At 39.0% G+C, this 10,976-nt stretch overlaps 1 protein-coding gene across 4 annotated transcripts in view; it reads left to right on the forward strand.

The window, feature by feature from the left end:
• CABIN1 (calcineurin binding protein 1) overlaps positions 1–3,642 on the forward strand; it is a 120,140-nt gene extending 116,498 nt beyond the window's left edge. For all 4 annotated transcript variants that reach the window (XM_076352545.1, XM_076352547.1, XM_076352546.1 and 1 more), the window contains exons 37-38: positions 1,522–1,748; positions 2,247–3,642. In XM_076352545.1, the coding sequence (XP_076208660.1) occupies positions 1,522–1,748; positions 2,247–2,390 (371 nt within the window). In that variant the 3' untranslated portion in view covers positions 2,391–3,642. The remainder of the gene's footprint in view (positions 1–1,521; positions 1,749–2,246) is intronic.
• Positions 3,643–10,976: the final 7,334 nt, after the last annotated feature.

Here is a 10,976-nt window from a genome sequence, read left to right on the forward strand (position 1 = left end):
TGCTATATAGTTTGTGCATCCTTTAAAGTAGAATTTTTCTTTTAATTGAAATCTTATATGGGGCGATATGACAACACTTTGGATTACACTATTGGAATATTTAGCAGAAGGAGACGGTTTTTCACAAAACCTGACTCAGTCTGAGTAAACATAAAAAACAGCATTACAGCAGTTAATGCTTTCTATCCCGCCTCTGCCCCCTTCCCAAGAGAAGTAGGAGTTGGTGTTTTAATTGAAAAAATGTAAAACTTGGTATTTCAGGTGGGCATAATCTAGATATTCATGTTTGGGGTATCTCGTTTTTCCTTGTTTGTGAGAGGCAGATTACTGCAGATTACTCTGTCTGATTACTGCAATGTTTCTGGTACTCTACTCTGAAATGATTGGCTGCCCATGGAGATGGGTCAGTGACGTTGATGGAAAGCCATGTCTCATCTGTCATGGTAGTTCTTACATTCTTGTGTACGGTTGAGAACATACAATTCAATTTTACATCCCTTAGTAGTTAGTTCTACTGCTGGTTGTTTTCAGGATAGCATCAGGAAGCTGGCATTTTATTTTGCTGTGTTTAAGTGGCCATGTCAGTTCCAGAAATCTGCAAGAGATGGATTTGACAGGACTGAATCTGTAAAACTGTATATGAACACCTGTCATTATTACCAGTCTGAGATAGACTCTGGTGTTTTCATTCATATAACTTTAAAAAAAAAAAAAATTTTGACTCCATATGAAGCAGCATTATTAGTAAGAAATCAAGAAATCTCTTTTAACAAATTCTCAGTTTCTACTGTGAAAGCATTGTTGTCTTCTAGTTATTGTTGCATATATATTATTTTGTAATGTGATAGTGCCTAAGGAAGGGCCAGATCCCTCTTTACTTCATGAGATGAGTCCTGTCTGAGCAAGTTTGCATTGTAAAGACCACAAGTTGAGATGCTTGGGAAGTATTTGAAAACTAGTGTGGCAGACAGTGGCATGAGCACACCAGGAAGTTTTTATGGCAGGATTTGAAGAGAGTAATGAGGAAATTTTGACAGGTGTTACCATATATTTTTCTTAAATTCTTGAGGGGTTGCTATCTCAGTAATTACAGAGGCAATGCTATGGTGGAGGAAATTACGGCTCATAAGTAAAGCTAAGTAGCTTTATTTGTTGCATTACAGAATGGAGAGGTAGTTAGAGAATGCAAAGATAAGATGATTGCACCTGAAACAAGTGGGAAAATGGTGTTTGTAGCCTTCTAACTAGATATAGATGGATCAGTGCTACACTGCCACTTGTCATGCTTGGTCAGACTGAGTTTCTGCTGTCCAGTAAGATTTCTCTAAATTATTATTGGTTTCCAGTTGTCACAGAATCTTGAGGTGCTTTCTTCTTCTGTTTGAGCCTTAATTAAAGCAAGGCTTGAAGAAAGGCCTTTTGAGCCAGCCATATGTCTAACAATGAACTGTTCCCTCTTCTTTGACATCTGAAATCCTAGATAGCTTCCTAACATGTTTTTTCTTATTATTTTCTCTTTAGCCTCCAGTTCCAAGCCTGAACTCAGCTCCAGTTCACAGACTTTGGGAAGTCAGCAGAACAAGACAGATGGCACCCGAGTAAAAACTCGCATTCTGCCCAACATGCCAAAGCTTTTCATACCTTCATCTGTCACCAAATTTCCACCTGAGATCACTGTCACTCCACCCACTCCCACCCTCCTTTCTCCAAAGGGCAGCATTTCAGAAGAGACCAAGCAAAAATTAAAGGTAATAAAAGGGAAACAGTAATTTTTTTAGATTATTGTTTTTGTCTTAATTCTCCCCTCAATAAAATACTTGTATGAAAGGAGCAACAGTTCCTGTCCCCAGTTCATAGCCAGATAGAATAAGTAGTGGAAGATGATGCTAGCTGTTACCAGCAGGAGCCAGTTTTAAAGGACTGGTGAAATATTGGCCGTGGGTGAAATCATAGCTATTCTAGTCTTTACCTCTTTTCTGAGGGAATTAGAAAGAATTACAAAAATGGGTGAGGGAGCTAGTGCAGCAATTGCAATTCTTAGGTTAGTGGCAGCTAGCAGAATATTAACTGTGGGGAAGCCTACTGGTAAATGTTATGTTGTTTCACATTAGGATGCCATATCTTTTATAGAAGTAAGAGAGCTATTGAATGTGAAGGAATAGCAACCAGTTGGCTTTTGTCCCTGTGATCATGGGTTTATCCTGACTATTTAGCAATATATTCTCTCTCTCTCTTTTTGGGATCAGTCTGCTATTTTGTCTGCTCAGTCTGCAGCGAATGTAAAGAAGGAGAGCCTTTGTCAGCCAGCTTTGGAAATCTTAGAGACCTCAAGCCAGGAGTCCTCACTGGAAAGTGATACTGATGAAGATGATGACTACATGGACATATGAATGAATTCTGGCCATCATCAACACCAACCATATAACCATTCTTCCTGTTGCCAGCATCTCTGGCAGTCGAAACATCTTCGTTGGCATTACTCTCCATTTAATCTACATCATTGTGTTCTTCGCTTTCATTACCTTTGTTATCACCACTACCACTTGTATTGCCTTCAAAATCTTCGCCATTCTCCCCATCATGGTGCTTGACAGAAAGAATGATTGTTTACCAGGCAGTTAATTAATTTGGACCACTCTGTCACCTTTAACTTCAGTAAATGCAAGAATGTTTTGAGCTGCAATTCACATCTCTCTACTGTTCCTGCTTCTTCAAACCAGAGCCTTGGGAGTCACTCCAGTAGCTCTTTTCTATAGCATTTTCTTCCTTTTAGTTGTCGTTTTGCATTTTCCCCACTAGTTAAGTTTTTCTCCCAGTAATTCAACAACCTAATGTCTGTCTAGCCATGCCACAATTAGTCCAACAGCTCCTTTTGAGGTGAATGGAGTAGGAAAAATTTGCTGAGCTGGTGGAGGTTTTAATTGCATTAAGGTCTATGGTTTTGTGGTGGGGCGAGAAGGGTGAGCTGAGAGTCTGCCAGCTCCTTGGCACTGCTGGGTGCTTTGTTGGAATTTGACTCAGTGACAATAGGCAAAGAACCAGCTTTTCCAGGCAGGCAGAGAGGTTGACCTCCTGTTTGTGCTCATTTCACACCAATGTATGAGGTCCAGCAAAAATTATCTACCTGAATGTTGGCTTAAAGAACTGATCTTTCCAGAATTGTCTTACAGTCCTTTCTCTTCTAATGCCTTGGACAAGCATTTTGAATTGGGGGCTAGATGATATTTTTATGGTGGTATTGAAAAAACTTGAAAGATCTCAATACCATTTCAGTAATGTCTGTTTTTTACAGAATGACACGAAAAGGTGTTTTTTTATCTATCTGCAGAGGGACTGCTCACAGTTATTTATATGAGAAAATAATGGTAACAAAGATGCTTTTTTTTTTCTACTAAATGTTAACTTTGTAAAATAATGAATGCAAACCATGCAAAAAAAAAAGTGTCACACACTATATATACACACACATGCGCCCACACACATATATATATGTGTATGTACATATATATATGTATGTATATGAAAAAAGCAAATGCATACAGCTTGCAATGTCGGTTTTCTTTGTGTTTGGGGGAGCTGGTTTTCTGTAAAATGCAGAGCTTTGTATAAACTTTTGTTTTTTTCTAATAAAGTTGAAATGTACCGTTGTCTCTGTTTGTCTGAGAGGGCAAGGTGCCGTGGTTCTAGAAAAAGTACTACTCCTCCCTTCCTTTTATTTCTTGGATAAGAAGGTAGTGGAGGAAGTGCGGGGGGGGGCGGGGAGCAGCCTCTTCCTTTTCTGAAGACTGCCAGAGCTCTTTGGATGGGTTTGGTCTTGTGTGACCCAGAACCTGCATCAGCCAGTGTTGCCAAGATTGCCTGCAACAGGTTCACTTCCCCACTGAGACATGATCTGAATTCTTTTTCACCTGAGTATCTCTGAATGCTTATGAACAGCATAAGGGGGAAGACAACACACAGTGAACAGGATCACATAGACTATTTGGCTGTACAAATTAGCATTTAATCCACTATTACAGTGATCGCTCTCATTCACTGTAAGAATGGTGAATGGACCCTGGATAAAAAGAAGCAGCATTAAACTTAGTATTGTAATTTTATTCTCATATTCTGGGTTATTTTTTTTAACAAAATGTAATTTGTAAGCAAGTGAGCATGTCCATCTTGGGCGTATTAGCAACTGTTTGTGTAACTTGTTCACTTACTACAAGTGATAGGTGAGCTGGATGCAACTGATGTGGAAAAGGTCAGGTAACCGAATGGTAAAAGCAAATGGGTATTTTCAATAGTAATACATTTTCAGTGTTTGCTTTTTAATTTGGTGTAAATTATAAATACGGTGTGTAGCATACTGTATAGTCATTGACTGGTAATAGGCTAAGGTAGCTTTAAATAATCAGACATGATCTTTATTTTTTTAGAAGATAGTACAGGAAAAAAGAAATCGGCTTCTTATGAGAAATGGAACTCAACTCGGAGGATGTAGTTCTAAATAGGGCTCTTTCACCAAAATAGAGTAGGCTACATAGGCTTTTTGGCTAATGTATATTCTTAAATGTACGGCTAACTTTAAGATCACATTTAAATTCTTAGGTCCGCGCTTCTAGCATAGGTTTGATTTATGAAGACAGAGCATTTAATTTTCTTAATTGAATTTGGTCACTGAAAATGGTTGTTTTCTGTTATTATTCTCAAGGATTCCTTGGCATTAGGTATTTTGCTTTTTTTTTCCCTTCTTTCTCCAGAGCTTGCTAAAATGCCTAATCTTGAGCTTTCTTTTGACTTCTAGTCCTGCTTTTTGAGAAGGATTTAATTTTTTGCTGGTTAAGGAAAGCTAGAACAGTAAGTGAAACTGTTCCTGTCAACAAAGAGAGCTGAACTTTGCTGATCTGCTCTAAACTGATTTTAATCTTCAAACTACACAACTGTGCAACTTGTTTTATCCTATATTCAAAACTCTTACCTGTTTTTCCTTTTTTTTTTTAATCTGTGATCTTTTATTCACATTGTGCTCTCGGGTAGCTCAAGGACTTTTTCTCAAGCTCAAGAAGTTACTGAGACAACTACACAGACCACCTCCTTCAAATCCTGCCCTTCTGCTAATGACTAAATAGTGTGTTGCTCAGCTGTGGGCCATCTTCCACAATGCTGTTACTGCTGATGTACGCTAAAGGAGCCGTCCTTCCTTCTGTCTGTGTGAAATCGTCTCTCTGTAAGTACAGTCTATGTAGTTCTTCAGTTCAAGGAGCCATATTCTGGAGTGAAGATGCCAAGATCACTGGATGCATTTACATACAATGCTTGTCTGAAGCACCATCCCTAAAGGTACTTGGAGCAGGAACTTCAAATCCTTACAAACAGAAATATTCACTTAATATGGTATCTTCTGGCAATATAATTCAGTGGAATTTTCAAGGAAAAAAAAAAGCATGGTAAAACTGCAGTTAGCTATGAGTTTACTTCAAGTAATTTCTTTGATTTCAGTTTAATCCTAGTTGTAATAGTTTGAAATCCAAGTATAGGCAAGGTCCAACTTACCAAGTTGCATATCAAATGTAAACACAACATCTGTCTTCAGGATTTACTGGGTAACCATTGCTTCTGAAATCTCAGTGTTCCCAGGTGTCTTTCTAATGTGCCAGACAAATAAATGGCAGCTACTGAAGTATATTGCTTTTGTATTTTTTTTGTTTGGTTTGGTTTTTCCCTGTGAAGCTATAGGGACAGGAGTGTCTGGTGCTTAAAGTAAACTTAAAGGTAAGGTCTGTGGCTAAGTGGGGTGAGGGGGAGGCTTTTACTTTTCTGTCTTTTCTGTCTGTCTGTCTTTTCTGTCTGTCTGTCCCCGTCCCCGTCCCCCTCCCCCCCCCCCCCAGTAATTGTTAAAAAGCAAATCTGTTTTGGCTACTGAAAAGCCAAACTTTTAAGACTTCCAGGCAAATAGCAAAAAAGTTTTTTTTCCAAAGCAAATGGAAAAAGAAATTATTTTGAATCAGATGTTGAGAGTAATTTGTGGATAGTTGATATACTTTCTGTGCTGTTATTGGGCATTGTTTTTACACATGGTTAAGATCTCTTTCGCTGATCACCATTGTTAAGGCATATCGTACTGGGATTTGGCTGTGTTTTAATGCAGTTTCATTTCCTGGCACAAGGATTATATAATCTATGTATAGTCAAGACCATTGAGAATTTGTATCTTTGAGACAAGGACTAGTGTTTTACTAAGAATTAATTTTGTTGGGCATAGCTGTCATTAGTGGCTTCTGCCCACTGTCTCAGAAATGCTGTTCTTCAAAAGCTAATAATGTTTCATTCCACAACTAAAATACTGAATCAAGGAAGATACTGAGTATCTTCCTTAATTTTATCATGTACTAGGGTTTGTCAGTTGTTGTCTCTTGTTTGTTTGTTTGTTTGTTTTAATTAGAATGAGATTTCCTCATGAATAATGAAATTAATGTCTTTTGCAGCCAAAATAAACACCATATGGTCACGGAGAAAGGGACCAGGAAAAGATGAGGAAGGCATGGCAGCTGAAGCTGATTAGGAGACAAAATGGACTGAATGGAAACAGAGAGGCCAGGTGAGAACAGACTAAATTTTACCATCCAGGGTGGGATCACCCCATCATTAAAGTCAACATTCTGGTTTTGGCAGTGGTGTTGATATTTCAATGAAGCTGAAAAATCCATCATGTACATACCTTGTGCTTACAGTAGCTTGTGTGTACGGTATTGCACACCGTGCAAAGCTCATTTCTGTTCCTGCAGGTGCTTGTCATAGTCTTTAAGAAAAAAGGTGGCAGGGTAGATGAATTGGGATGCTCGGAAGAAAAAGCAGCAGGCATAAATCTTATGATCTCTTACTTAGTCATGTAAAGCTGGCATGAAGAAGCTTTGTTCTTGCAGTTGAAGATGATGGTAAGAACTTCAGTGTAGGTGCTGTGAGTGCTAATTGCTATCTTTCCCTTTCTTCTATCTGATGACTAGGAATCCACTGATGCTAAGCTTTGAAGCACGTGTCAGGATTTTGGGAGTAACCCCGTGGTACTGTACGAGCCCAAGTTACGCCTTTGTGAGAACTTTCCTGTGGGGGACTCGGCTGCTGTCGCAGGGCACAGTGCAACAGGTAGTGTTGTGAAGGGTAACAGACCAGCATCTGAGGTTTGTTGGCTTCTAGAGGGTGACTTATCTGCACTTGAATGGCTCTTTCACATTAATACTCAGAGACTCCAGGCAAATCTCACCAGGGATTTAAAGACACATCTCTCCTTGTTCCTGCTGCTGTTTATCTAATGCATGCACGAGGATGACACCCCATCGGCAAGCGCTTGTTAGCCAACTCCAAAACCCCTGTTCCACAGTCTTCAAAGCTGCCTTAGAGCTTACCGACCTCTGTGCAGCTTTGTTGACGTAATGCGGGCATCTTGCTGCCTGTGGATTTCTTTTGGCCACAGCTGACCCTTAAAAAGAGTTGGGGCCTTAGAGACTATATATGGAATGCAGCTTTGCAGTGCTCAGATGCAACAGCACAGTAGCTATGGATGTCAAGGGGCTTTTCTGTATATTATCTCAAAAATATTTTCTATCCTATGGATGGATTTATCCCTAATAAAATGTCATGTATGAATAAGAACAAGGCATGTGGCAGGTCTGGCTGGAGTGCAATCTCAAGGCTGTGAGCGCATCTCTATATAGCTGCGTGCCCAAAGTTCATCCCGTGTCATTTGGGAGCCACACTGTCTGCTCTGGTAGCGCTAGAGGGGGCCCTAGGACAGAGAAGAAAAAGGGGAGGGGGAAAAAAAAGGGGGGGACGACGACCGATCCCCACCCCAAACCCTAAAATGGATGACCAGGATCTATCTTTAAACTCCTGAAAGACTAAATTACATTGCTGGTTTTGACTTCACTTACTTCTAAGGGCCTTCTGCTACTGTACCATACGTCCTTTTCATAATCTATAGTCTGATTCAAAGCAAAGGGAATGAGAATCCTCATAGTCCATTTACAGGATTCTGTCCCATGTTCCTGGCCATAGCAAAAAAAAAAAAAAAAAAAAAAAAAAAAAAAAAAAAGATGAGAGCTCACTTTGTTACCATTAATATTGCAACTCGGCAGGAAAACAGATCCACTATATACTTGCTTTTCACACGAAATCTGTTTGCCCCATGACTATGTTTTCCCTTTTTTTTTTTTTGTAATTCCCCTATAAAAAGCCTACTGGGTGTCTTCCATTTTCTTAATGTGCAGCATGTTATAATGGGGGAGAGAAAGAGTATCTTTTGACAGTTAATCTTGTGTAGAAGGACTCAAATAATGCTTTCAGCTTCATCAGTGTAAATCCTGATTAATTCAATCCTAGTTCATTGCAGTGGCATGGGGTTTGTACCGGTGTAACTGGGCCCAAGAGTAGGTGATAAACATGCAACTCATGGTCTGTAAAGTGTTTTGAGATAGTTTCATTAAAGTAAAATTCTAATTAGGGACAAAAATGTGCATGAAAATGATGGAAGAAATATGTAGCTTTCAAGCTTGGAAAAAATCTTGTATAACAGTGTCTGTTATCTAAAGTAGCCAGGAGCTAAGATCAAGTACTGTAGTCATCTTGCGGAAATGCACATGAAATGGGATAGCGAGGTGGAGCTGAGGCCACGAACTGACTGCAGAATCAGAAAAACAAAGTCACTTCTACCAAGGGGAAAAGTAAAATCACACTTCTGCCTGCATTTAAGATTTATCTGTGCAGTTACAAGATTGTGTACATAGCTTGGTACAAAAGCATTCAATTATATAATCCCAGTGGGAGGAACACTTCGCAATGCCTCTCTAAGTACATTGTCTTATTGAAGGAAACTGCCTATCTAAAACCAAGTCAACATATATGGTAAAAAGTAGTTTTTGCTCTCAGATTAGACGCTGATATCCCCCTCTCAATTTTTATTTCTCAGCCTATTTTTTTCTCTCCCTTCTCTTTCAGAGACCCTGCAAACAACAGTGAATTCCAGTATAAATGAAATATAAACAAAGTTCATATATGGTATAAGCATATGAGAACCACATTGGAATGGTATTCATTTAATTTTAGTTAGAGTGATATTATGTTAACGACAAGTGAAAGGCCACGTAGCAGGCCAAAAGCATTTTAGACATAGTGCTTCTTGCGTGAATGCTTAATTGTTATGTATAACTACAGATAGCTTAAGAACCTGTCTACGTATTCACATTCTTTTCTTTTTACTTCTCTGAGGTTTTTGACAGATACGGAGGGCTGTTCACAAGAAATAATATGCAACTGAGTTTTATTTGCAAATATGCATTGCATGAACTATTATCTAATACAGCACTGAACACATACTGTTCGGTAATAATTAGTAAAGGATGTTGTATGAGCAGAAAAGCTTCATACTTTAGAAGTGTTCTTTGATTCCTTGAAATGTAAGTCGCACCAGAGATTTAATTTCCTTAAGTTACACACTAAAATGTACAAAGAGTCACATTTTCTCTTCTAAATGTGTGAGTATATATAAAATGTAACTTCTTCAATAAGTTTGCAATGATCATTTTCTTTTCCCCTTAAGAGATGGCACTAGATGTATTCTCAAAGAATAGCTTAACTTGTTAATTGAGCCAACATATAAAACCACCATGCTATATGAATGTCAGAAAGCAGTAGTTTGAATATGAAAATTTGTCACTTAGGAATGTCTAGACTGTATATTAGATTTCCATTAAGTTAGAGTGGGTTGGAAAAAAAAAATAATTAAGGTTTAGAAATTCATAGTGGAAGTTACTGAGCTTACAACATCAATTTGCAATGCTATGCCCTCAAGTAATCAATGCAAGTTCAAACAAATAACAGTGCTGCTATGACTTTCCCAATAGATGCACTGCTGGAAACGCTTCCTATACTTAATAACTAAATGGGCTTTCCTGGGAGCAAAACAAAGAGTCTGACGTGTTGTCTCACAGCAAGTAGCAGTGGTACAAGATGATTTTTCAGTTTGGCTTTCTTGAACATAATAACAGCTTGGGATTGCACATCGTAAAGTATTGCTGGAAAAAGAAGTGCAGGAGTTTCTTGTTGATAACCTGGGTCCATTGATCCCCTTGCTTTGCTAGCATAAAGAAGCCTTTAAATTCTGCCAGTGCAGTTAGAACTAGCCATTGGCACCTAGGCAGTGCTGTCAGACTGTTCACATCTTAATTGTGAGAAGACGGAGACGTGGGTCTTTCTATAGAAGCCAGACAAGCCAAGAGCATTTACTGGTACACGCTTGGATGCACTGTGATGCTTTTCATCGTCTGTAAAATCAATCTTCCAATGAACTGAGCAAAGATTCTCATACAATGGCAAGTTTTATCAGGCCTGTACTTTTCTTTGGAAGTTGTTAATATAGCGGGTTTTCTCACTGTAAGAAGAAAAATGAGAAAGCAGTGGAGGATTGCTAGAAAGCCTGCAGCCTCAGAGTCATTTTAATCCCTCGATGTCTTCCACTGCCTCCCCCTCGGCCACAAATACGTCCCCATTCAGCTGGGATGACAGGTGCTCAGCCTCTTCAGAGCACTGCAACCCTCCCTCTGCAGGAGCAGAACAACTCCCCGGGCTGAGCTCCTGGGGACATGTGTATTGGCAGCTGTTAAGAGGCAGACACAAGGTCCTTTAACAACTGCACATAATTCAGTTGACTGCTCTGGAGATGTTACCGTCTAAATTCATGAGTTCACTTTTAGACAATTGATAATTGAATTAAAATGTAAGAGAGAGTAAATAGTATGTGCTTATATGCACTCCTGCTGCATTTGCTTTTTTAATAAGATTAACTTCTCGCAATTTCAGTGAAACTCAGAAATATTTACATTACCATTATAATGCCCAGTTTGTGTGTATGGTCACATTTCAGTAATGACAGCTCAGATACAAGGACAGCACAGTGCAGCAACTGTCGTGTTATCTAGTACTATGAAGACAAATGGAAG

This window comes from Aptenodytes patagonicus, chromosome 15, assembly GCF_965638725.1.
Source record: "Aptenodytes patagonicus chromosome 15, bAptPat1.pri.cur, whole genome shotgun sequence".
In the NCBI taxonomy this organism is placed as follows: domain Eukaryota; kingdom Metazoa; phylum Chordata; class Aves; order Sphenisciformes; family Spheniscidae; genus Aptenodytes; species Aptenodytes patagonicus.